This window comes from Amblyomma mixtum, chromosome 3 (assembly GCF_055824585.1).
Source record: "Amblyomma mixtum isolate Tamu chromosome 3, ASM5582458v1, whole genome shotgun sequence".
Taxonomy (NCBI): Eukaryota; Metazoa; Arthropoda; class Arachnida; order Ixodida; family Ixodidae; genus Amblyomma; species Amblyomma mixtum.
Window position 1 is genome coordinate 121,011,241 of NC_143014.1, and position 27,457 is coordinate 121,038,697.

Below are 27,457 nucleotides of genomic sequence, written 5' to 3' on the forward strand. Positions count from 1 at the left end.
TATATTCTTAGTTATATTTGTTTACACACTAAATAAAATGTACAAAATGAACTTTTTGTCACGAAAAATGCATTTGGCGGTTTTTAGCGGTTTTTGGGAGTTCCTGTCGCGGGTTTTCTATTTTTGAGTTGGCAACACTGCTAAGGACCAAGCTTTCTTTTTTTTTTATTTGCAGCTTTTGCAGGGTGCTGGCTTTGCACCACACCTTGCTAGTTTTTATTTAGTTTAGCAACCATATTGGAGGTAAACTATCTTACTATACGTTCTAGTCCTTGTACTACATCTGGCACTTAGTTGCAGATACTTTAAGCTTCCACATTGTTGTTATCACTGCACGGGCCCCTTGCACTCCTTCCCAAATGAAGTCATCTTTGGTAGCATTCGTTACAATCAAAGCTATTGTGAGTTTAAAATTTTAAACTAAGAAAAATAAAAAGTGCAAAATAGCAAATCTTGCGCCCGCTTGTTGCAAGCTCCTTGGAAGGGCTTGCCATTGTTTTGTCGTCATCTTGCAGAATGAAGCGCTGTATAATGTAAAAATATAACTCACGGTGGTCTCCAGAAAGTACAGTAATCTTACTACCATACTCGAATGCTGCAATGAAAAGCCCACTTAAGTGATGTGATTACTGTGTCAAAAAGGTCAAGCACGCTGCATGCTTCTTTTTGACAAGATATGAGTAATTGCTACCAAAAGTCTGTGTTTCCTGACAGAAAATTCTCGGTTGCCGTGTGTGATCCTACGTCTGTTAGGCGGCACTGGCAGGAAAACAAATTTTCCAGTTTTTGTAGCAGAGTCGAACCACAGTTTTGAACACTGTTTTTTCTTATTGCTTGCAGGGATGAAGGAAGTTGTGACGGGCCTCGCCTCGGCACTCGGACGAGATGGAATATTTTTCAGAAAAACTCGGCATCCACTTAGGCGGCATTCAAGTTGTTCTTCATGCGATGCCTCGTCATCAACAGAGTCCACAAGCTCCTGGTATTTTTTCAATCATTGCATTCTGCGTTGGCCTGACAGACATCTCGAACCAGTTTTGAACTCTGTTTTTCCTTATTGCTTTGAGATGGCAGTCATTGAGTACTGCATTCGACAAGGCTTCATCATTGCTTTCCAGAGATTTGGCGGCGGCACGACTACAGTTCCTGTTGGGTTCGCAAGTGCTGCCAAGGACCACAGTGAGAACACTCACGGCATCCCCGTGTCCAACTTCGAGGAGGGCATCACTGACTACAAGCAGTTTGTTCAGGACTTGTTTGCATTCTTCCGGGTCACAAATGAGGATCAGCTTCCGCCAATTTTCACCATGCAAGACCACATCCCACAGGCTGAAGGCTGTCTCCGCTGGATTGAGGAGGTCACTCGTGAGTTGTCTTGACCCTTGGAGGTGGTGCGCATGCAGTTGTGTGCATTCATAGCCAGAATAGAATAGAGCGCGCCGCCATGTTCTCTTCTAAGGACCAGTGTTGCCAATTTAGCGGTTTTCCGGCTAAATTTAGCAAGTTTTTACACTATTTAGCGGCACAAAATCCTGTATTGCGGGAGGCCGATTTTTTAGCGGTTTTTAAGCCTTGATGGCTGTTTTTTTTAGGTTTTGGCAAATCTGCCTTTTATTGCTGAATATTAAAGGTTTCTTAAAATTCTACCCACTTCGAGAAAATGTCACCATGCCGCTGTGAGCGCATGACGTCACTGAGGTGGCTATAGTGGCGAACATTGGAACATGCATTGAATCAATTTCTGCGGCACTTTTGAGCGTAATCCTCGAATCTGCCGGGCGAAATGGGACCTGTGAAGTATGTACAGCTGAACATTTTGAAATGTAAATTGAGGAACAGGTTGTCAACACAGGTGACGAATGCCATCTTGGCTATTCGAGTCGAACTCTAGTGGCAGGGTAAATGCTCCTCAATCTACGAACTCCCACCAAATGTAGTTCAAAAGATCGGTGTAAGCTGGCAGCAGCACTAGTAGCCCACCTGTACCTGCCACCAGCGGTACGAGTGACAGTCGCTTACTGATGAAGCACACATCTTTCTGAGATTGTACCTCGAGTCGGTCAGGACTCGGCGGCGGTGTCTAGTCAGTACTTTGCATTTTTTAAACTTTGTTTAAAAAGTACTTTTTTGAACTTTAGCGTAAAGTACACAGTCTCTAGTGGTTAGTCGGAAAAGAAAAACTGCTTTCTGTTCTTTTATATTCTTAGTTATATTTGTTTACACACTAAATAAAATGTACAAAATGAACTTTTTGTCACGAAAAATGCATTTGGCGGTTTTTAGCGGTTTTTGGGAGTTCCTGTCGCGGGTTTTCTATTTTTGAGTTGGCAACACTGCTAAGGACCAAGCTTTCTTTTTTTTTATTTGCAGCTTTTGCAGGGTGCTGGCTTTGCACCACACCTTGCTAGTTTTTATTTAGTTTAGCAACCATATTGGAGGTAAACTATCTTACTATACGTTCTAGTCCTTGTACTACATCTGGCACTTAGTGTCAGATACTTTAAGCTTCCACATTGTTGTTATCACTGCACGGGCCCCTTGCACTCCTTCCCAAATGAAGTCATCTTTGGTAGCATTCGTTACAATCAAAGCTATTGTGAGTTTAAAATTTTAAACTAAGAAAAATAAAAAGTGCAAAATAGCAAATCTTGCGCCCGCTTGTTGCAAGCTCCTTGGAAGGGCTTGCCATTGTTTTGTCGTCATCTTGCAGAATGAAGCGCTGTATAATGTAAAAATATAACTCACGGTGGTCTCCAGAAAGTACAGTAATCTTACTACCATACTCGAATGCTGCAATGAAAAGCCCACTTAAGTGATGCGATTACTGGGTCAAAAAGGTCAAGCACGCTGCATGCTTCTTTTTGACAAGATATGAGTAATTGCTACCAAAAGTCTGTGTTTCCTGACAGAAAATTCTCGGTTGCCGTGTGTGATCCTACGTCTGTTAGGCGGCACTGGCAGGAAAACAAATTTTCCAGTTTTTGTAGCAGAGTCGAACCACAGTTTTGAACACTGTTTTTTCTTATTGCTTGCAGGGATGAAGGAAGTTGTGACGGGCCTCGCCTCGGCACTCGGACGAGATGGAATATTTTTCAGAAAAACTCGGCATCCACTTAGGCGGCATTCAAGTTGTTCTTCATGCGATGCCTCGTCATCGACCAGAGTCCACAGCCTCCTGGTATTTTTTCAATCATTGCATTCTGCGTTGCCCTGACAGACATCTCGAACCAGTTTTGAACTCTGTTTTTCCTTATTGCTTTGAGATGGCAGTCATTGAGTACTGCATTCGACAAGGCTTCATCATTGCTTTCCAGAGATTTGGCGGCGGCACGACTACAGTTCCTGTTGGGTTCGCAAGTGCTGCCAAGGACCACAGTGAGAACACTCACGGCATCCCCGTGTCCAACTTCGAGGAGGGCATCACTGACTACAAGCAGTTTGTTCAGGACTTGTTTGCATTCTTCCGGGTCACAAATGAGGATCAGCTTCCGCCAATTTTCACCATGCAAGACCACATCCCACAGGCTGAAGGCTGTCTCCGCTGGATTGAGGAGGTCACTCGTGAGTTGTCTTGACCCTTGGAGGTGGTGCGCATGCAGTTGTGTGCATTCATAGCCAGAATAGAATAGAGCGCGCCGCCATGTTCTCTTCTAAGGACCAGTGTTGCCAATTTAGCGGTTTTCCGGCTAAATTTAGCAAGTTTTTACACTATTTAGCGGCACAAAATCCTGTATTGCGGGAGGCCGATTTTTTAGCGGTTTTTAAGCCTTGATGGCTGTTTTTTTTAGGTTTTGGCAAATCTGCCTTTTATTGCTGAATATTAAAGGTTTCTTAAAATTCTACCCACTTCGAGAAAATGTCACCATGCCGCTGTGAGCGCATGACGTCACTGAGGTGGCTATAGTGGCGAACATTGGAACATGCATTGAATCAATTTCTGCGGCACTTTTGAGCGTAATCCTCGAATCTGCCGGGCTAAATGGGACCTGTGAAGTATGTACAGCTGAACATTTTCAAATGTAAATTGAGGAACAGGTTGTCAACAGAGATGACAAATGCCATCTTGGCTATTCGAGTCGAACTCTAGTGGCAGGGTAAATGCTCCTCAATCTACGAACTCCCACCAAATGTAGTTCAAAAGATCGGTGTAAGCTGGCAGCAGCACTAGTAGCCCACCTGTACCTGCCACCAGCGGTACGAGTGACAGTCGCTTACTGATGAAGCACACATCTTTCTGAGATTGTACCTCGAGTCGGTCAGGACTCGGCGGCGGTGTCTAGTCAGTACTTTGCATTTTTTAAACTTTGTTTAAAAAGTACTTTTTTGAACTTTAGCGTAAAGTACACAGTCTCTAGTGGTTAGTCGGAAAAGAAAAACTGCTTTCTGTTCTTTTATATTCTTAGTTATATTTGTTTACACACTAAATAAAATGTACAAAATGAACTTTTTGTCACGAAAAATGCATTTGGCGGTTTTTAGCGGTTTTTGGGAGTTCCTGTCGCGGGTTTTCTATTTTTGAGTTGGCAACACTGCTAAGGACCAAGCTTTCTTTTTTTTTATTTGCAGCTTTTGCAGGGTGCTGGCTTTGCACCACACCTTGCTAGTTTTTATTTAGTTTAGCAACCATATTGGAGGTAAACTATCTTACTATACGTTCTAGTCCTTGTACTACATCTGGCACTTAGTGTCAGATACTTTAAGCTTCCACATTGTTGTTATCACTGCACGGGCCCCTTGCACTCCTTCCCAAATGAAGTCATCTTTGGTAGCATTCGTTACAATCAAAGCTATTGTGAGTTTAAAATTTTAAACTAAGAAAAATAAAAAGTGCAAAATAGCAAATCTTGCGCCCGCTTGTTGCAAGCTCCTTGGAAGGGCTTGCCATTGTTTTGTCGTCATCTTGCAGAATGAAGCGCTGTATAATGTAAAAATATAACTCACGGTGGTCTCCAGAAAGTACAGTAATCTTACTACCATACTCGAATGCTGCAATGAAAAGCCCACTTAAGTGATGCGATTACTGGGTCAAAAAGGTCAAGCACGCTGCATGCTTCTTTTTGACAAGATATGAGTAATTGCTACCAAAAGTCTGTGTTTCCTGACAGAAAATTCTCGGTTGCCGTGTGTGATCCTACGTCTGTTAGGCGGCACTGGCAGGAAAACAAATTTTCCAGTTTTTGTAGCAGAGTCGAACCACAGTTTTGAACACTGTTTTTTCTTATTGCTTGCAGGGATGAAGGAAGTTGTGACGGGCCTCGCCTCGGCACTCGGACGAGATGGAATATTTTTCAGAAAAACTCGGCATCCACTTAGGCGGCATTCAAGTTGTTCTTCATGCGATGCCTCGTCATCGACCAGAGTCCACAGCCTCCTGGTATTTTTTCAATCATTGCATTCTGCGTTGCCCTGACAGACATCTCGAACCAGTTTTGAACTCTGTTTTTCCTTATTGCTTTGAGATGGCAGTCATTGAGTACTGCATTCGACAAGGCTTCATCATTGCTTTCCAGAGATTTGGCGGCGGCACGACTACAGTTCCTGTTGGGTTCGCAAGTGCTGCCAAGGACCACAGTGAGAACACTCACGGCATCCCCGTGTCCAACTTCGAGGAGGGCATCACTGACTACAAGCAGTTTGTTCACGACTTGTTTGCATTCTTCCGGGTCACAAATGAGGATCAGCTTCCGCCAATTTTCACCATGCAAGACCACATCCCACAGGCTGAAGGCTGTCTCCGCTGGATTGAGGAGGTCACTCGTGAGTTGTCTTGACCCTTGGAGGTGGTGCGCATGCAGTTGTGTGCATTCATAGCCAGAATAGAATAGAGCGCGCCGCCATGTTCTCTTCTAAGGACCAGTGTTGCCAATTTAGCGGTTTTCCGGCTAAATTTAGCAAGTTTTTACACTATTTAGCGGCACAAAATCCTGTATTGCGGGAGGCCGATTTTTTAGCGGTTTTTAAGCCTTGATGGCTGTTTTTTTTAGGTTTTGGCAAATCTGCCTTTTATTGCTGAATATTAAAGGTTTCTTAAAATTCTACCCAGTTCGAGAAAATGTCACCATGCCGCTGTGAGCGCATGACGTCACTGAGGTGGCTATAGTGGCGAACATTGGAACATGCATTGAATCAATTTCTGCGGCACTTTTGAGCGTAATCCTCGAATCTGCCGGGCGAAATGGGACCTGTGAAGTATGTACAGCTGAACATTTTCAAATGTAAATTGAGGAACAGGTTGTCAACAGAGATGACGAATGCCATCTTGGCTATTCGAGTCGAACTCTAGTGGCAGGGTAAATGCTCCTCAATCTACGAACTCCCACCAAATGTAGTTCAAAAGATCGGTGTACGCTGGCAGCAGCACTAGAAGCCCACCTGTACCTGCCACCAGCGGTGCGAGTGACAGTCGCTTACTGATGAAGCACACATCTTTCTGAGATTGTACCTCGAGTCGGTCAGGACTCGGCGGCGGTGTCTAGTCAGTACTTTGCATTTTTTAAACTTTGTTTAAAAAGTACTTTTTTGAACTTTAGCGTAAAGTACACAGTCTCTAGTGGTTAGTCGGAAAAGAAAAACTGCTTTCTGTTCTTTTATATTCTTAGTTATATTTGTTTACACACTAAATAAAATGTACAAAATGAACTTTTTGTCACGAAAAATGCATTTGGCGGTTTTTAGCGGTTTTTGGGAGTTCCTGTCGCGGGTTTTCTATTTTTGAGTTGGCAACACTCCTAAGGACCAAGCTTTCTTTTTTTTTATTTGCAGCTTTTGCAGGCTGCTGGCTTTGCACCACACCTTGCTAGTTTTTATTTAGTTTAGCAACCATATTGGAGGTAAACTATCTTACTATACGTTCTAGTCCTTGTACTACATCTGGCACTTAGTTGCAGATACTTTAAGCTTCCACATTGTTGTTATCACTGCACGGGCCCCTTGCACTCCTTCCCAAATGAAGTCATCTTTGGTAGCATTCGTTACAATCAAAGCTATTGTGAGTTTAAAATTTTAAACTAAGAAAAATAAAAAGTGCAAAATAGCAAATCTTGCGCCCGCCTGTTGCAAGCTCCTTGGAAGGGCTTGCCATTGTTTTGTCGTCATCTTGCAGAATGAAGCGCTGGATAATGTAAAAATATAACTCACGGTGGTCTCCAGAAAGTACAGTAATCTTACTACCATACTCGAATGCTGCAATGAAAAGCCCACTTAAGTGATGCGATTACTGTGTCAAAAAGGTCAAGCACGCTGCATGCTTCTTTTTGACAAGATATGAGTAATTGCTACCAAAAGTCTGTGTTTCCTGACAGAAAATTCTCGGTTGCCGTGCGTGATCCTACGTCTGTTAGGCGGCACTGGCAGAAAAACAAATTTTCCAGAGAATCCTTCTGTCAGTTTTTGTAGCAGAGTCGAACCACAGTTTTGAACACTGTTTTTTCTTATTGCTTGCAGGGATGAAGGAAGTTGTGACGGGCCTCGCCTCGGCACTCGGACGAGATGGAATATTTTTCAGAAAAACTCGGCATCCACTTAGGCGGCATTCATGTTGTTCTTCATGCGATGCCTCGTCATCGACCAGAGTCCACAGCCTCCTGGTATTTTTTCAATCATTGCATTCTGCGTTGCCCTGACAGACATCTCGAACCAGTTTTGAACTCTGTTTTTCCTTATTGCTTTGAGATGGCAGTCATTGAGTACTGCATTCGACAAGGCTTCATCATTGCTTTCCACAGATTTGGCGGCGGCACGACTACAGTTCCTGTTGGGTTCGCAAGTGCTGCCAAGGACCACAGTGAGAACACTCACGGCATCCCCGTGTCCAACTTCGAGGAGTGCATCACTGACTACAAGCAGTTTGTTCACGACTTGTTTGCATTCTTCCGGGTCACAAATGAGGATCAGCTTCCGCCAATTTTCACCATGCAAGACCACATCCCACAGGCTGAAGGCTGTCTCCGCTGGATTGAGGAGGTCACTCGTGAGTTGTCTTGACCCTTGGAGGTGGTGCGCATGCAGTTGTGTGCATTCATAGCCAGAATAGAATAGAGCGCGCCGCCATGTTCTCTTCTAAGGACCAGTGTTGCCAATTTAGCGGTTTTCCGGCTAAATTTAGCAAGTTTTTACACTATTTAGCGGCACAAAATCCTGTATTGCGGGAGGCCGATTTTTTAGCGGTTTTTAAGCCTTGATGGCTGTTTTTTTTAGGTTTTGGCAAATCTGCCTTTTATTGCTGAATATTAAAGGTTTCTTAAAATTCTACCCACTTCGAGAAAATGTCACCATGCCGCTGTGAGCGCATGACGTCACTGAGGTGGCTATAGTGGCGAACATTGGAACATGCATTGAATCAATTTCTGCGGCACTTTTGAGCGTAATCCTCGAATCTGCCGGGCGAAATGGGACCTGTGAAGTATGTACAGCTGAACATTTTCAAATGTAAATTCAGGAACAGGTTGTCAACAGAGATGACGAATGCCATCTTGGCTATTCGAGTCGAACTCTAGTGGCAGGGTAAATGCTCCTCAATCTACGAACTCCCACCAAATGTAGTTCAAAAGATCGGTGTACGCTGGCAGCAGCACTAGAAGCCCACCTGTACCTGCCACCAGCGGTACGAGTGACAGTCGCTTACTGATGAAGCACACATCTTTCTGAGATTGTACCTCGAGTCGGTCAGGACTCGGCGGCGGTGTCTAGTCAGTACTTTGCATTTTTTAAACTTTGTTTAAAAAGTACTTTTTTGAACTTTAGCGTAAAGTACACAGTCTCTAGTGGTTAGTCGGAAAAGAAAAACTGCTTTCTGTTCTTTTATATTCTTAGTTATATTTGTTTACACACTAAATAAAATGTACAAAATGAACTTTTTGTCACGAAAAATGCATTTGGCGGTTTTTAGCGGTTTTTGGGAGTTCCTGTCGCGGGTTTTCTATTTTTGAGTTGGCAACACTCCTAAGGACCAAGCTTTCTTTTTTTTTTATTTGCAGCTTTTGCAGGCTGCTGGCTTTGCACCACACCTTGCTAGTTTTTATTTAGTTTAGCAACCATATTGGAGGTAAACTATCTTACTATACGTTCTAGTCCTTGTACTACATCTGGCACTTAGTTGCAGATACTTTAAGCTTCCACATTGTTGTTATCACTGCACGGGCCCCTTGCACTCCTTCCCAAATGAAGTCATCTTTGGTAGCATTCGTTACAATCAAAGCTATTGTGAGTTTAAAATTTTAAACTAAGAAAAATAAAAAGTGCAAAATAGCAAATCTTGCGCCCGCCTGTTGCAAGCTCCTTGGAAGGGCTTGCCATTGTTTTGTCGTCATCTTGCAGAATGAAGCGCTGTATAATGTAAAAATATAACTCACGGTGGTCTCCAGAAAGTACAGTAATCTTACTACCATACTTGAATGCTGCAATGAAAAGCCCACTTAAGTGATGCGATTACTGTGTCAAAAAGGTCAAGCACGCTGCATGCTTCTTTTTGACAAGATATGAGTAATTGCTACCAAAAGTCTGTGTTTCCTGACAGAAAATTCTCGGTTGCCGTGTGTGATCCTACGTCTGTTAGGCGGCACTGGCAGGAAAACAAATTTTCCAGTTTTTGTAGCAGAGTCGAACCACAGTTTTGAACACTGTTTTTTCTTATTGCTTGCAGGGATGAAGGAAGTTGTGACGGGCCTCGCCTCGGCACTCGGACGAGATGGAATATTTTTCAGAAAAACTCGGCATCCACTTAGGCGGCATTCAAGTTGTTCTTCATGCGATGCCTCGTCATCAACAGAGTCCACAAGCTCCTGGTATTTTTTCAATCTTTGCATTCTGCGTTGCCCTGACAGACATCTCGAACCAGTTTTGAACTCTGTTTTTCCTTATTGCTTTGAGATGGCAGTCATTGAGTACTGCATTCGACAAGGCTTCATCATTGCTTTCCACAGATTTGGCGGCGGCACGACTACAGTTCCTGTTGGGTTCGCAAATGCTGCGAAGGACCACAGTGAGAACACTCACGGCATCCCCGTGTCCAACTTCGAGGAGTGCATCACTGACTACAAGCAGTTTGTTCACGACTTGTTTGCATTCTTCCGGGTCACAAATGAGGATCAGCTTCCGCCAATTTTCACCATGCAAGACCACATCCCACAGGCTGAAGGCTGTCTCCGCTGGATTGAGGAGGTCACTCGTGAGTTGTCTTGACCCTTGGAGGTGGTGCGCATGCAGTTGTGTGCATTCATAGCCAGAATAGAATAGAGCGCGCCGCCATGTTCTCTTCTAAGGACCAGTGTTGCCAATTTAGCGGTTTTCTGGCTAAATTTAGCAAGTTTTTACACTTTAGCGGCACAAAATCCTGTATTGCGGGAGGCCGATTTTTTAGCGGTTTTTAAGCCTTGATGGCTGTTTTTTTTAGGTTTTGGCAAATCTGCCTTTTATTGCTGAATATTAAAGGTTTCTTAAAATTCTACCCACTTCGAGAAAATGTCACCATGCCGCTGTGAGCGCATGACGTCACTGAGGTGGCTATAGTGGCGAACATTGGAACATGCATTGAATCAATTTCTGCGGCACTTTTGAGCGTAATCCTCGAATCTGCCGGGCTAAATGGGACCTGTGAAGTATGTACAGCTGAACATTTTCAAATGTAAATTGAGGAACAGGTTGTCAACAGAGATGACAAATGCCATCTTGGCTATTCGAGTCGAACTCTAGTGGCAGGGTAAATGCTCCTCAATCTACGAACTCCCACCAAATGTAGTTCAAAAGATCGGTGTAAGCTGGCAGCAGCACTAGAAGCCCACCTGTACCTGCCACCAGCGGTACGAGTGACAGTCGCTTACTGATGAAGCACACATCTTTCTGAGATTGTACCTCGAGTCGGTCAGGACTCGGCGGCGGTGTCTAGTCAGTACTTTGCATTTTTTAAACTTTGTTTAAAAAGTACTTTTTTGAACTTTAGCGTAAAGTACACAGTCTCTAGTGGTTAGTCGGAAAAGAAAAACTGCTTTCTGTTCTTTTATATTCTTAGTTATATTTGTTTACACACTAAATAAAATGTACAAAATGAACTTTTTGTCACGAAAAATGCATTTGGCGGTTTTTAGCGGTTTTTGGGAGTTCCTGTCGCGGGTTTTCTATTTTTGAGTTGGCAACACTGCTAAGGACCAAGCTTTCTTTTTTTTTTATTTGCAGCTTTTGCAGGGTGCTGGCTTTGCACCACACCTTGCTAGTTTTTATTTAGTTTAGCAACCATATTGGAGGTAAACTATCTTACTATACGTTCTAGTCCTTGTACTACATCTGGCACTTAGTTGCAGATACTTTAAGCTTCCACATTGTTGTTATCACTGCACGGGCCCCTTGCACTCCTTCCCAAATGAAGTCATCTTTGGTAGCATTCGTTACAATCAAAGCTATTGTGAGTTTAAAATTTTAAACTAAGAAAAATAAAAAGTGCAAAATAGCAAATCTTGCGCCCGCTTGTTGCAAGCTCCTTGGAAGGGCTTGCCATTGTTTTGTCGTCATCTTGCAGAATGAAGCGCTGTATAATGTAAAAATATAACTCACGGTGGTCTCCAGAAAGTACAGTAATCTTACTACCATACTCGAATGCTGCAATGAAAAGCCCACTTAAGTGATGCGATTACTGTGTCAAAAAGGTCAAGCACGCTGCATGCTTCTTTTTGACAAGATATGAGTAATTGCTACCAAAAGTCTGTGTTTCCTGACAGAAAATTCTCGGTTGCCGTGTGTGATCCTACGTCTGTTAGGCGGCACTGGCAGGAAAACAAATTTTCCAGTTTTTGTAGCAGAGTCGAACCACAGTTCTGAACACTGTTTTTTCTTATTGCTTGCAGGGATGAAGGAAGTTGTGACGGGCCTCGCCTCGGCACTCGGACGAGATGGAATATTTTTCAGAAAAACTCGGCATCCACTTAGGCGGCATTCAAGTTGTTCTTCATGCGATGCCTCGTCATCAACAGAGTCCACAAGCTCCTGGTATTTTTTCAGTCTTTGCATTCTGCGTTGCCCTGACAGACATCTCGAACCAGTTTTGAACTCTGTTTTTCCTTATTGCTTTGAGATGGCAGTCATTGAGTACTGCATTCGACAAGGCTTCATCATTGCTTTCCACAGATTTGGCGGCGGCACGACTACAGTTCCTGTTGGGTTCGCAAGTGCTGCCAAGGACCACAGTGAGAACACTCACGGCATCCCCGTGTCCAACTTCGAGGAGTGCATCACTGACTACAAGCAGTTTGTTCAGGACTTGTTTGCATTCTTCCGGGTCACAAATGAGGATCAGCTTCCGCCAATTTTCACCATGCAAGACCACATCCCACAGGCTGAAGGCTGTCTCCGCTGGATTGAGGAGGTCACTCGTGAGTTGTCTTGACCCTTGGAGGTGGTGCGCATGCAGTTGTGTGCATTCATAGCCAGAATAGAATAGAGCGCGCCGCCATGTTCTCTTCTAAGGACCAGTGTTGCCAATTTAGCGGTTTTCCGGCTAAATTTAGCAAGTTTTTACACTATTTAGCGGCACAAAATCCTGTATTGCGGGAGGCCGATTTTTTAGCGGTTTTTAAGCCTTGATGGCTGTTTTTTTTAGGTTTTGGCAAATCTGCCTTTTATTGCTGAATATTAAAGGTTTCTTAAAATTCTACCCACTTCGAGAAAATGTCACCATGCCGCTGTGAGCGCATGACGTCACTGAGGTGGCTATAGTGGCGAACATTGGAACATGCATTGAATCAATTTCTGCGGCACTTTTGAGCGTAATCCTCGAATCTGCCGGGCGAAATGGGACCTGTGAAGTATGTACAGCTGAACATTTTGAAATGTAAATTGAGGAACAGGTTGTCAACAGAGATGACGAATGCCATCTTGGCTATTCGAGTCGAACTCTAGTGGCAGGGTAAATGCTCCTCAATCTACGAACTCCCACCAAATGTAGTTCAAAAGATCGGTGTAAGCTGGCAGCAGCACTAGTAGCCCACCTGTACCTGCCACCAGCGGTACGAGTGACAGTCGCTTACTGATGAAGCACACATCTTTCTGAGATTGTACCTCGAGTCGGTCAGGACTCGGCGGCGGTGTCTAGTCAGTACTTTGCATTTTTTAAACTTTGTTTAAAAAGTACTTTTTTGAACTTTAGCGTAAAGTACACAGTCTCTAGTGGTTAGTCGGAAAAGAAAAACTGCTTTCTGTTCTTTTATATTCTTAGTTATATTTGTTTACACACTAAATAAAATGTACAAAATGAACTTTTTGTCACGAAAAATGCATTTGGCGGTTTTTAGCGGTTTTTGGGAGTTCCTGTCGCGGGTTTTCTATTTTTGAGTTGGCAACACTCCTAAGGACCAAGCTTTCTTTTTTTTTTATTTGCAGCTTTTGCAGGCTGCTGGCTTTGCACCACACCTTGCTAGTTTTTATTTAGTTTAGCAACCATATTGGAGGTAAACTATCTTACTATACGTTCTAGTCCTTGTACTACATCTGGCACTTAGTTGCAGATACTTTAAGCTTCCACATTGTTGTTATCACTGCACGGGCCCCTTGCACTCCTTCCCAAATGAAGTCATCTTTGGTAGCATTCGTTACAATCAAAGCTATTGTGAGTTTAAAATTTTAAACTAAGAAAAATAAAAAGTGCAAAATAGCAAATCTTGCGCCCGCTTGTTGCAAGCTCCTTGGAAGGGCTTGCCATTGTTTTGTCGTCATCTTGCAGAATGAAGCGCTGTATAATGTAAAAATATAACTCACGGTGGTCTCCAGAAAGTACAGTAATCTTACTACCATACTCGAATGCTGCAATGAAAAGCCCACTTAAGTGATGCGATTACTGTGTCAAAAAGGTCAAGCACGCTGCATGCTTCTTTTTGACAAGATATGAGTAATTGCTACCAAAAGTCTGTGTTTCCTGACAGAAAATTCTCGGTTGCCGTGTGTGATCCTACGTCTGTTAGGCGGCACTGGCAGGAAAACAAATTTTCCAGTTTTTGTAGCAGAGTCGAACCACAGTTTTGAACACTGTTTTTTTCTTATTGCTTGCAGGGATGAAGGAAGTTGTGACGGGCCTCGCCTCGGCACTCGGACGAGATGAAATATTTTTCAGAAAAACTCGGCATCCACTTAGGCGGCATTCAAGTTGTTCTTCATGCGATGCCTCGTCATCGACCAGAGTCCACAGCCTCCTGGTATTTTTTCAATCATTGCATTCTGCGTTGCCCTGACAGACATCTCGAACCAGTTTTGAACTCTGTTTTTCCTTATTGCTTTGAGATGGCAGTCATTGAGTACTGCATTCGACAAGGCTTCATCATTGCTTTCCACAGATTTGGCGGTGGCACGACTACAGTTCCTGTTGGGTTCGCAAGTGCTGCCAAGGACCACAGTGAGAACACTCACGGCATCCCCGTGTCCAACTTCGAGGAGTGCATCACTGACTACAAGCAGTTTGTTCACGACTTGTTTGCATTCTTCCGGGTCACAAATGAGGATCAGCTTCCGCCAATTTTCACCATGCAAGACCACATCCCACAGGCTGAAGGCTGTCTCCGCTGGATTGAGGAGGTCACTCGTGAGTTGTCTTGACCCTTGGAGGTGGTGCGCATGCAGTTGTGTGCATTCATAGCCAGAATAGAATAGAGCGCGCCGCCATGTTCTCTTCTAAGGACCAGTGTTGCCAATTTAGCGGTTTTCCGGCTAAATTTAGCAAGTTTTTACACTATTTAGCGGCACAAAATCCTGTATTGCGGGAGGCCGATTTTTTAGCGGTTTTTAAGCCTTGATGGCTGTTTTTTTTTAGGTTTTGGCAAATCTGCCTTTTATTGCTGAATATTAAAGGTTTCTTAAAATTCTACCCACTTCGAGAAAATGTCACCATGCCGCTGTGAGCGCATGACGTCACTGAGGTGGCTATAGTGGCGAACATTGGAACATGCATTGAATCAATTTCTGCGGCACTTTTGAGCGTAATCCTCGAATCTGCCGGGCGAAATGGGACCTGTGAAGTATGTACAGCTGAACATTTTCAAATGTAAATTGAGGAACAGGTTGTCAACAGAGATGACGAATGCCATCTTGGCTATTCGAGTCGAACTCTAGTGGCAGGGTAAATGCTCCTCAATCTACGAACTCCCACCAAATGTAGTTCAAAAGATCGGTGTACGCTGGCAGCAGCACTAGAAGCCCACCTGTACCTGCCACCAGCGGTACGAGTGACAGTCACTTACTGATGAAGCACACATCTTTCTGAGATTGTACCTCGAGTCGGTCAGGACTCGGCGGCGGTGTCTAGTCAGTACTTTGCATTTTTTAAACTTTGTTTAAAAAGTACTTTTTTGAACTTTAGCGTAAAGTACACAGTCTCTAGTGGTTAGTCGGAAAAGAAAAACTGCTTTCTGTTCTTTTATATTCTTAGTTATATTTGTTTACACACTAAATAAAATGTACAAAATGAACTTTTTGTCACGAAAAATGCATTTGGCGGTTTTTAGCGGTTTTTGGGAGTTCCTGTCGCGGGTTTTCTATTTTTGAGTTGGCAACACTGCTAAGGACCAAGCTTTCTTTTTTTTTTATTTGCAGCTTTTGCAGGCTGCTGGCTTTGCACCACACATTGCTAGTTTTTATTTAGTTTAGCAACCATATTGGAGGTAAACTATCTTACTATACGTTCTAGTCCTTGTACTACATCTGGCACTTAGTTGCAGATACTTTAAGCTTCCACATTGTTGTTATCACTGCACGGGCCCCTTGCACTCCTTCCCAAATGAAGTCATCTTTGGTAGCATTCGTTACAATCAAAGCTATTGTGAGTTTAAAATTTTAAACTAAGAAAAATAAAAAGTGCAAAATAGCAAATCTTGCGCCCGCCTGTTGCAAGCTCCTTGGAAGGGCTTGCCATTGTTTTGTCGTCATCTTGCAGAATGAAGCGCTGTATAATGTAAAAATATAACTCACGGTGGTCTCCAGAAAGTACAGTAATCTTACTACCATACTTGAATGCTGCAATGAAAAGCCCACTTAAGTGATGCGATTACTGTGTCAAAAAGGTCAAGCACGCTGCATGCTTCTTTTTGACAAGATATGAGTAATTGCTACCAAAAGTCTGTGTTTCCTGACAGAAAATTCTCGGTTGCCGTGTGTGATCCTACGTCTGTTAGGCGGCACTGGCAGGAAAACAAATTTTCCAGTTTTTGTAGCAGAGTCGAACCACAGTTTTGAACACTGTTTTTTCTTATTGCTTGCAGGGATGAAGGAAGTTGTGACGGGCCTCGCCTCGGCACTCGGACGAGATGGAATATTTTTCAGAAAAACTCGGCATCCACTTAGGCGGCATTCAAGTTGTTCTTCATGCGATGCCTCGTCATCAACAGAGTCCACAAGCTCCTGGTATTTTTTCAATCTTTGCATTCTGCGTTGCCCTGACAGACATCTCGAACCAGTTTTGAACTCTGTTTTTCCTTATTGCTTTGAGATGGCAGTCATTGAGTACTGCATTCGACAAGGCTTCATCATTGCTTTCCACAGATTTGGCGGCGGCACGACTACAGTTCCTGTTGGGTTCGCAAGTGCTGCCAAGGACCACAGTGAGAACACTCACGGCATCCCCGTGTCCAACTTCGAGGAGTGCATCACTGACTACAAGCAGTTTGTTCACGACTTGTTTGCATTCTTCCGGGTCACAAATGAGGATCAGCTTCCGCCAATTTTCACCATGCAAGACCACATCCCACAGGCTGAAGGCTGTCTCCGCTGGATTGAGGAGGTCACTCGTGAGTTGTCTTGACCCTTGGAGGTGGTGCGCATGCAGTTGTGTGCATTCATAGCCAGAATAGAATAGAGCGCGCCGCCATGTTCTCTTCTAAGGACCAGTGTTGCCAATTTAGCGGTTTTCTGGCTAAATTTAGCAAGTTTTTACACTTTAGCGGCACAAAATCCTGTATTGCGGGAGGCCGATTTTTTAGCGGTTTTTAAGCCTTGATGGCTGTTTTTTTTAGGTTTTGGCAAATCTGCCTTTTATTGCTGAATATTAAAGATTTCTTAAAATTCTACCCACTTCGAGAAAATGTCACCATGCCGCTGTGAGCGCATGACGTCACTGAGGTGGCTATAGTGGCGAACATTGGAACATGCATTGAATCAATTTCTGCGGCACTTTTGAGCGTAATCCTCGAATCTGCCGGGCGAAATGGGACCTGTGAAGTATGTACAGCTGAACATTTTGAAATGTAAATTGAGGAACAGGTTGTCAACAGAGATGACGAATGCCATCTTGGCTATTCGAGTCGAACTCTAGTGGCAGGGTAAATGCTCCTCAATCTACGAACTCCCACCAAATGTAGTTCAAAAGATCGGTGTACGCTGGCAGCAGCACTAGAAGCCCACCTGTACCTGCCACCAGCGGTACGAGTGACAGTCGCTTACTGATGAAGCACACATCTTTCTGAGATTGTACCTCGAGTCGGTCAGGACTCGGCGGCGGTGTCTAGTCAGTACTTTGCATTTTTTAAACCTTGTTTAAAAAGTACTTTTTTGAACTTTAGCGTAAAGTACACAGTCTCCAGTGGTTAGTCGGAAAAGAAAAGCTGCTTTCTGTTCTTTTATATTATTAGTTATATCTGTTTACACACTAAATAAAATATACAAAAATGAACTTTTTGTCACGAAAAATACATTTGGCAGTTTTTAGCAGTTTTTGGGAGTTCCTGTCACGGGTTTTCTATTTTTGAGTTGGCAACACTGCTAAGGACCTAGCTTTCTTTTTTTTTCAGCTTTGGCAGGGTGCTGGCTTTGCACCACACCTTGCTAGTTTTTATTTAATTTAGCAACCATATTGGAGGTAAACTATCTTACTGTACTTTCTAGTCCTTGTACTACATCTGGCACTTGTTTGCAGATACTTTAAGGTTCCACATTGTTATCACTGCACGGGCCCCTTGCACTCCTTCCCAAATGAAGTCATCTTTGGTAGCATCCGTTACAATCAAAGCTATTGTGAGTTTAAAATTTTAAACTAAAAAAAAAATAAAAGTGCAAAATAGCAAATCTTGCGCGCGCGTGTTGCAAGCTCCTTGGAAGGGCTTGCCATTGTTTAGTCTTGCAGAATGAAGCGCTGGATAATGTACAAATATAACTCACGGTGGTCTCCAGAAAGTACAGTAAGCTTACTACCATACTCGAATGCTGCAATGAGAAGCCCACTTCGGTGATGCGATTGCTGTGCCAAAAAGGTCAAGCACGCTGCATGCTTCATTTTGACAAGATATGGGTAATTGCTACCAAAAGTCTATTTCCTGACAGAAAATTCTCGGTTGCCGTATGTGATCCTACATCTGTTATGCAGCACTGGCAGAAAAACAACTTTTCCAGATAATCCTTGTATCAGTTTTTGTAGCAGAGTCGAACCACAGTTTTGAACACTGTTTTTTCTTATTGCTTGCAGGGATGAAGGAAGTTGTGACGGGACTCGCCTCGGCACTCGGACGAGATGGAATATTTTTCAGAAAAACTCAGCGTCCACTTGTTAGGCGGCATCCCTTTTGTTCTTCGTGCGATGCCTCGTCATCGAACAGAGTCCACAACCTCCTGGTATTTTTTCAATCATTGCATTCTGCGTTGCCCTTACAGATATCTCGAACCACAGTTTGAACTGTTTTTCCTTATTGCTTTGAGATGGCAGTCATCGAGTACTGCATTCAACAAGGCTTCATCATTGCTTTCCACAGATTTATCGGCACCAACACAGTTCCTGTTGGGTTCGCAAGTGCTGCAAAGGACCACAGTGAGAACACTCACGGCATCCCCGTGTCCAACTTCGAGGAGGGCATCACTGACTACAAGCAGTTTGTTCAGGACTTGTCAGGGTGGTAACACCAGCCACTATTACCTGCGGGTGAATACAAGATCGTCTTTTGCTCGAACGGAGGCATTTCATTAACGGAGCTTCACCTCGCCCTGATAGCTGCGGCCAAGGACGTCCAAGCCCCAGACGCCACCCACTTACGCATTTACCCCGTAGACAACACCTGTACCATGAGCACACCTCACCAAGCCAACGCGCTCCACCTGGTCGCCATCAGGGAACTCCCCATAAAAAATGGCTGAGGCTTAGCTAAGGTTAAGCCTAGTCAGATGTGAAGCATATTGATGGCTAGGCTTGGTAATACATGGCTTTCCTTGGTTGAATACTTGGTCATTTTAATACAACCACTAGAAGTGTAGCAAGGATTGCCGTGGCAGCTATATACGGGATCATCGGTGAATTCAATGCAGAGTGTACAACCGCTGCCCCAGCACCGGCTACAACAGCATTCTTGGCACCCATGGAAAGTACATTGGAAACACCCTTAGTTATTCCACCACCGCCACCATTCCCTATAGACTGTATTGATGTACCCTCAGCAGCAGCAGGCAGCGCCTCTGATGTGGAGCCTCCACCGCCGCGGCTGACCGCGTGAGCCGGCAGCCCATCTCTCCTCTGCTGTGACGTCATGTTGTCACGTGGTCACGGTGGTAGCTCCACCGCCGCGCTCGACGGGCTGTAGTGTAGCTCTAGTAATATGCTTCGCATAAAAACCAAGCCTACGCCATCGGCGCCTACATCCCCCCCCCCCCCCCATCGATACCTTCCGGTGGGGGGGGGGGGGGGTCTGGTGCCCCGAACCATCTCCAACGGAGGCGGACTCCATATCTGCACCGCATACAGAGGACACCTGGAAGCCTGCACAAACTCATCCACCAGGACACCGCGCGGATGTGTGCACCGTTCAGTGCACGCACAACTGTGTAAGATGTGGCATCCCACACCCCCGAGGGGACACCCTGACATGCACCCCAGCCTTCATACTATTTGGAGGCGCCCACATGACGGGTACTACAGGATGTAAAAGCAGGGGACGCCGCTCACGGCACGGCTCACCGAGAGCGCACCTCCCACTTATCGGACCGAGATGCAGACCGCACCAACGTCCGTCGCTCCAGCAACTCTGGATCATCATCTCGTTGCCGCCAGGACTAGCATTCTAGGAAACTCTCCCGGGCGGACAGAGTAGCAGGCAGAACCAACAATGCCAGCAAGCCCCCCCCCCCCCCCCCCCGCTTACACAGGTCGATCCCCGTGACCGCGGGAGCTCCAGGCCCTGCGAGAGGAGGTGAGTCATCTTGCTTCTCTTATCAAGACTCCCACCTCGATCCTTCCACCGCTTACACCAACCGTCCCTCCCGCCCAACACACTCCACTACCTCAAACATGAACAGAAAACATGGAAAAGTCCGTCTCCCAATCCCCCACCTCACCCCACCTAAGAAAAAACAGACAGCAGAGCTCCCACCCATCACCCAGGTTCACTCTCGGGTTCTGGGCCTCCACATCCAGAACAACGGGAAAAACGGCACACGGACAATCAAGCAGACGACGGTGTCAATATCCCACCTAATCCGCCGCGTTTGTGCACACCACCGGGGCATGAAGGAGCATGACCTATGTCGTCTAATTCATGCCTTCATCCTCGGCCGCTTTATCTTCGTCCCCTACCTGAAACTCCAGGCCAGAGAAATCTCCCTGGATGCCATGATCCGAACAGCATTTAAGACAGCACTACCCCTACCCCTAAATACTTCAACCGAAAAATTCTTCAAATGGGCCTGCACTATACGATAGGGTAGCTTATCGAGGCCCACCGACAGGCACAATACATACGTCTCGCGAAAACCACCACCGGCAGACACATCCTACACACCTTCGGTATCCGCCTACCAGCCACGGATCTCGCACAGCTCCAGGTCCCCCGCCACATTCACCGCGAATTTTATTTATTTATTTATACAGAATACCCCTAAAGGCCCTCGAGAGGGTATTACATAGGGGGGGACACAGGCAATTGAACAGAATAAAAAAAAAACCACAAATATAAAACAAACAACAAAAGCACAAATAAGACAGACTGGATGAAATAAGTAAGCAAAAGAATCAATCAAAAGCACAAATAAGACACTTTGCATGACATATAAGTAAGCAAAAGAATCAAAAGAATGGCAGCGTGGCAAAGAACGAAGATTACTGCATTATTAAAATTATACAAACAGAACACTAATACAATGAATCTTTTTAGTAACAAACCCTGCAAAAAAGGAAGCCATGAACAAAGAAAATAACAATGTATGCGAAGAGTTAAGCAGTAGTTATTGAAGATATAAGTTTAAAATATTTATCAGGATCAGTGGTGGTTGCGATATGTGAAGGCAGAGTGTTCCAGTCAGATATTGTGCGTGGTAAGAATGAATGCGCATAGATAAATGTCCTGCACGTGAAACGTCTAACTTTAAAGGGATGATCGCGGCGATCAAAAATCGAAGTAGGAAAAAAAGTCGTTATGAAGTGATGGATGATGATAAAGTTTATGAAAAAGTGACAGTCGTGCAATTTTACGGCGGAGACATAAATCCTGGAGACCTGCGCGTTTCTTTAAAGGGTCAGTCTACTCACCGAGATGAATGTATAAATAATGGCATATTCTGGTAGTTGGCACCCTATAACATCAATAACGAGGGGTCTGCGCCCGGTTTAGGCAGGAATTTATATTTTATTTCGGCGTTAAAAGTCGCGTAAAAAAGCATGGTGGCGACCCCAAACGTTCATTTTGTTCAAGAAAGTGGTAGTCTTATTTTGTAGAAGCATAAGTGAATATACTACGTACCATTTGTATGCCCCAATGTCAGAGAAACGCACGTTTTGTTCTAGTAAACTGTAGAAGGCGTACCGCTCGCTTTTTCTGTAAATCACATGAATATTTATAGTTACACGTACGCAAAACGCAGGCACATTCGCACTTTTAGTTCAGCGTATGCTAGCAGAGACGCAAAAATAAACTCAGCCTATAGTGGCGCCATCTGGTCGTCAGGACGGGAACCATTGCTGTAAACAAACCGACTGTCCACTTAAGCCTAGGACCGGCAGAATCGTCACTCTAATTATTAAAATAAAGCAAATTTATCTCTTATATGTTTTCTTATAGGCGAGATGAGACGAAGCGAAAGACAGGCGCCCCATTTATGGCCAGTGAACGCACTGAAAAAGGCAGCAACAACGAGAATTCAGTCCGAAGTGAGAGGTCCGGCTTCGACGGGAGTCGCCATGTTTGTCGCCGCGCGGCGGAAATCCAGATGGTTGCCAGATGAGACTACCATCTCGTACAGATGTGTTCCCACATTAATAAATTCTATTTTAAAATGTTCTACCGCACTCCTTGGCACCACAGTTTGCTAAACGGTAATTTGAGTAAAGAGCTATCGGTTGCCGCAAAGAAAATATGATCGATAAAATTCAGTAGACTGACCCTTTAAGGCTGTGACGCTGGTGTTACGTGAATAATCGGAGTAAATAAAACGAACGGCGCGGTTCTGCAATGATTCAATGTTATTTATTAGGTAAGATTGGTAAGGGTCCCAAATAGCCGAGGCATATTCAATTTTAGGTCGAATTAGAGTGGTATAGGCATGAGCACGGAGGTGAGGAGGAGCATGCTTTAGGTTATGTTTTAAGAGACCTAATGACCGATTAGCAGATGCAAGCATAAGGTTAATATGGTGGTTCCATGCTAAGTCTGAATGAAGGTGAAGTCCTAAGTACTTATACTTATTAAACCTCTCCCCAAAAACATGCACCACACCTACCACGAACCCTGCCACAGAGCTCGCGCACAGGCACTCCACGAATACTATGGCACGGAACTGTATGCCGTTTGGGTGGATGCCGCATGCACGGGCGAGGACGCTGTTGTAGTCATCAGGAACCCCTCCCTCCAGCCGATTACCACCATTCACATATCCCCTGCTGCCACTTCGGAGGAGGCCGCCATTGCCCTAGCCACCACACGCCCGGAGGCCCGATATATACTATCTGATTCTAAAACTGCCATACTAAATTTTGCTCTCGTGAGAGTTCAAGGACGTGAACTCCCTCGCCGCCCACCCGCCCCGCCACATGGAGCTGATATGAGTGCCTCTCAACTCTGGGAATACCGCAAACGAGGCTGCCAATGCTTTAGCCCGAGGTTCTCTCAACTGGGCACCGGTGACTTCCGATCTGGGGTTCTCGCGGGAGCGCATGCACTCGTTCAGTGAAATAACGCAAGCCTGCAAAGCCGAGCGTCGGCTCTACCCTCCACCCCATCCCTCCCTCGACAATTACCATCAGACACTTTGGAGGCGGCTCCAAACACTTTTACCCTCCCCTTATATACGCTCGCGCTATCACCAAGTCCACACAAACCCCTCCTGTACCCTCTGCAACCACCCCAAAGCCATTCTCGACCATATTCTTTTCCTCTGCCCAGCGGATCCTACCCCGCGGGGCCTGGAGCACCTTACCACTTGGGAGGCTTGGGAGACCCTACAGCGCTCTGAGGACCCGGCCAAGCAAGCCATCGCCGTAGGCCGGGCTGCCAGCGTCATGAGCCTCCGGGACAAATATTTGAGTGCAGTGGGGCCGTGCGGGGGCCCACGGACCTATTCTGTGTGTCCCAAACTCCCCTGTTGCAAATAAAGTTTTCACCACCACCCTTAGCCAGAAAGTTCTAACATAATAAAGCTCAGAGATCTGAACGTCATTACTCCTGTTGTTGTTGTTTGACCCCGTGAGCTTCGTGCATACGACAACCTACTCAGGGCATCGAATGGCAATGCTGTTACTCTGATTTTTCCACCCCAATCGCCTCGAGCACACAGTAACAGACTCACGGCATCGAGCGGCGTGCTCTTGTTCCTCTATTTAGCATCCTGTGAGCTGGAATGTCGCAACATAGGCTCAGGGGTATGAGCGGCATTACTCCTTTGCTTCATCTTAGCACCCCGTGAGCCTCGAGCACACAGCAGCCAAATGACTGTTTCTGAGCTCACCATATCTCAGTAGTAGACGTCCTGTTATTCATATTCGCACACTGAGCCTCGAGCACATAGCAACCGACTCGCGGCTTTGCTGGCTCATCCTCCTCGCATCCTGTCGGGCAGAATCTCATGAGGGTCGTTTGGCTGAGGGGGTGAAGAAATCCCAATTGAAAAAACCATTCGGTTCCAATGGGAAATTGCCAATTGTGTTTTCGGCACCATTGGAGAACAATTGGGAAATACGAATTGGCCGACACCAAATAGTCTGCTCCAATTGAGCAGGCACCAAATGGTCCACCCCAATTAAAAAACCTCGTTCGGCATGGACGCTGTGCATTTAGTGCTAAAAATGGGAATTGAAATTGTGATAATTCCAAGCATTTCGGCAGTGACGAGAAGCAAGCCTGCAAAGAAGGAACACAGTCTATATGCACAAAACATACTTTTGCTCCAACTTATATACCCCGTTCATGAGACTGCTGCTGGGGCCAGTGGCGCATGTCTGTTGGGCAAAGTTGTTTCATTGATTCATGCCCGCAGTGATAGTTCAAATGATTGAATTAATGCAGTAGATAAAGCAGCTCGATCATACTTTTTACTAAGACCTCATTACTTACCAGTTTTGTGTTCATAGAGAGCAATATTCTGATCACAATTAAAGCAATCATTGGCTTCCAAGTGGTTTTTTCTAATTGGAGATTTTCCAGCCGTGTATCTTTAACCAACTGGAGCATCGAGTTCGACCTTCCTGCTGGCTCACTTCGAATATGCTGTCGACTATTCATTTTGAGCAAGGCATGCACTAACTTACCTGGCTAGCGGACTAGCCACTTGGTAATAGAGGAATCACTGCCTTTAATGAAGTCCCGTGAACCGGTTGGATAATTCAGTTGAACTGGCAGAGAAGATGCATGAGAGACCAAATTGGACTGGTCAGTTGGAATCGGAAACCAACTGCAGTGGATTCCCCAATTTGATTTCTGAGTCCAATTGGAAGCTCCGAAACCAATTGGATTGTCCAATTGGTTGGAGCCATTGGGTCCAGTTGGCTTCATTTGGGTCCAATTGTAAATCTCAATTGGACCCAATGGTTTTTTTTACTGGGATACTGCCGCTTGTTCTGTTTGCATTCCGTGAGCGTTGACCACACAGCAACTGACTCACGGCATAATGGCATGCTGTTGTACCCCTTTTTTTGCATCCCATGAACCAGAATGTCTGAGCATAGCACGGCTAAGAGTAGGAACATTTCTAGTTTTGATCTTTGCACCCCGTGGCTCACTCTTGCACACAGAAACTGACTCAGTGCGTCGAACGGCATGTTGGTGGTGCCGTTTTTGGATCCCTCGAACTGAAATATATGTGAGCATACCACGGCTGTATGAACGGCTTTTCTCCTGTACTTGACCGTAACAAATGTTGCTGCGTTCATTAGCACACACCAAAGCATTGAGCGACGTGTTGTGTTTGTTCCCCTTCGGTTTGGTTTGGTTTGGTTTGGTTTATTGGGGTTTAACGTCCCGAAGCAACTTAGGCTATGAGAGACGCCGTAGTGGAGGGCTCTGGAAATTTCGACCACCTGGGGTTCTTTAACGTGCACTGACATCGCACAGTACACGAGCCTCTAGAATTTCTCCTCCAAAGAAATTCAGCCCCCTTCCTTTCCCCTTCCTTTTCGTATCCCGTGAGCTGGAATGTTTAAGCATACCATATGGCTCAGGGGTATTAAAGGGAAACTGAGAAATTGAAGTTGTCTTGTATTGACAGAATACCAGCTCCTGATTACAAAAACGCCACTCATACTGACAACAAAGCTCTTGTAACGTAGAAAAGAGCAAGAACCAAAATACAGGTATCGCCGCCACAGGCCAAACTCGCAAGTACAAGCGTGATGACATTATAGGACAAAACAGTGTTGCTAGAACCAATAGTTCTAGCAACACGGGGACACGAATATCGCGAATCACTGAGGCGCAGCCAATGCATGCGCAAATCTACTTGACGTCGCCAGATGGCGCCACGTACCCGGCAGCTACGCGCGCGCCTGCAGCATCCGGGCCAATCAGCACCTGCTCCCGGTATTTCGCTAACGGTAACAAGGTGCACGGTATGCTAAAGGTGTTTATTTGCGGGAACTTCGTTGACGACTTCGAGAGCGGATCGATCCATCGTAACGCTGGCAAAACGCCGGTGAAAACGTAAACGAAGCGACGGCAGCGATGGATGCCTTCAACGTGCGGCCGGCGGTAGCTTTCTTTTCGGCTGCTGCTGGGCCGCACTGCTGGCGGCCAGAAATCACGGAGTCTGCGTTACGTCATGTTTCGCGTCACTTAGTCCTGTGTCGTCATAAGAGAATCCGAAGTTTGAATCAGAGCGGCGGGAAAAACTTCAACTTCGAATCCGAATTTCTTAGAAATAAATGCATCTTTCACTGCCGGACAAGTGGCAACAAAGCCACGAAATGCCGAACTATCGAGTTTTGCTTTAAAAAAATATTAATAGAGCTCTCCTCACTGTCCCTTTAACGCCATTATTCCTGCTCTTAACATTCGCACACCGTGAGGCTCGAGCTCACAGCAACCTACTCATGGTGTCAAACGGCATGCTGTTGCCCCTCTTTCTTGCATGCTGTGGGCCAGAATGTTTCAGAATACCATGGCTCAGGGGTTTAACGCAGTTCCTCTTATTGTTTGCACGCCGTGAGCCTCGAGCTCATTGCAATCAGCTCACGGCGTCAAACGGCATAGGTGTTGTTCCTTATTTTTGCATCCCGTGAGCCGGAATGTGTGTGCATGCCACTTTTAATGAGTTGCTGGGTTTATTCCTGTTCCTCTTGATGTTCGCACTCCATGACACTCGACCACAAGGAGACTAGCTCCCGGTGTCCAACATTGCTGTACATTATGGTTCTTGCATTTCAAGATGCTGTTATCTTTGAGCATTCTACAGCTCACGGATATGAACGGCATTATGTTCCTCTTGGTTGATCTCCGTGAGTCTCGAACATGGGGCAACCGTCTCATACCTTTGAACGGAATTTTTGCTGTTCTTCATGATTATGTGTCTCGTGAGTTTTGGCCTCTTAGCATACGATGGCTCACAGCATTGAAGGCTATTACTGCTGCTCCTCTTGATGATCCCACCCCTTGAACCTCGAGTACACGGCGTCTGCCTCACGGTTTCGAACGGCTTTGCTGGTGTACCTTATGATTCTTGCATCCCGTGAGCTGTGATGTCTGAGCATGCCACGGCTCACGGGGTCAGATGTGCGTTATAATTCATGATTTTGTTGTGAAAGCAGCACTACGCTAGTCGCCGAGCCATATCGCCGAGCTCTGGAATGGCCAAGCTGCGCATGCGCGAGGAGCGGGTGACGTCACACGGCGCGCCGGGACCGCCGCCGCCGCGCGCTCTCCATCGCCTCGCCGACAGTCTCCCTCTCTCCCCTCTGATGCGCAGTAGCGATTGCGCATCGCCATCTGCGTGGTTTGTGGTGTATTTGAAATAATTAAGGCCCCTCTGCGGAGGCAACGCCACAATTTGGCCCTAGCTTCCTGTAGACGGCACCTCCGGCCTGACACCCGACCGGGGG

The 27,457-nt window shown here is 45.4% G+C and overlaps 1 protein-coding gene across 12 annotated transcripts in view; it reads left to right on the forward strand.

Moving 5' to 3' along the window:
• The window catches only part of LOC149351637 (uncharacterized), an 85,230-nt gene extending 61,642 nt beyond the window's left edge, over window positions 1-23,588 (forward strand). For 11 of the 12 annotated variants that reach the window (XM_089580960.1, XM_089580966.1, XM_089580964.1 and 8 more), the window contains 19 exons: window positions 841-982; window positions 1,119-1,365; window positions 3,036-3,178; window positions 3,315-3,561; window positions 5,232-5,374; window positions 5,511-5,757; window positions 7,444-7,586; window positions 7,725-7,969; window positions 9,641-9,782; window positions 9,921-10,165; window positions 11,835-11,976; window positions 12,115-12,359; window positions 14,032-14,174; window positions 14,313-14,557; window positions 16,230-16,371; window positions 16,510-16,754; window positions 18,425-18,570; window positions 18,708-20,132; window positions 23,316-23,588. In XM_089580960.1, coding sequence (XP_089437086.1) covers window positions 944-982; window positions 1,119-1,365; window positions 3,036-3,178; window positions 3,315-3,561; window positions 5,232-5,374; window positions 5,511-5,757; window positions 7,444-7,586; window positions 7,725-7,787 — 1,272 coding nt within the window. In that variant the 5' untranslated portion in view covers window positions 841-943 and the 3' untranslated portion in view covers window positions 7,788-7,969; window positions 9,641-9,782; window positions 9,921-10,165; ... (7 more) ...; window positions 18,708-20,132; window positions 23,316-23,588. Of the gene's footprint in view, window positions 1-840; window positions 983-1,118; window positions 1,366-3,035; window positions 3,179-3,314; window positions 3,562-5,231; window positions 5,375-5,510; window positions 5,758-7,443; window positions 7,587-7,724; window positions 7,970-9,640; window positions 9,783-9,920; window positions 10,166-11,834; window positions 11,977-12,114; window positions 12,360-14,031; window positions 14,175-14,312; window positions 14,558-16,229; window positions 16,372-16,509; window positions 16,755-18,424; window positions 18,571-18,707; window positions 20,133-23,315 lie in introns of those variants that run through there. The other variant, XM_089580969.1, reaches the window with a different exon arrangement.
• The last annotated feature ends 3,869 nt before the right edge of the window (window positions 23,589-27,457 follow it).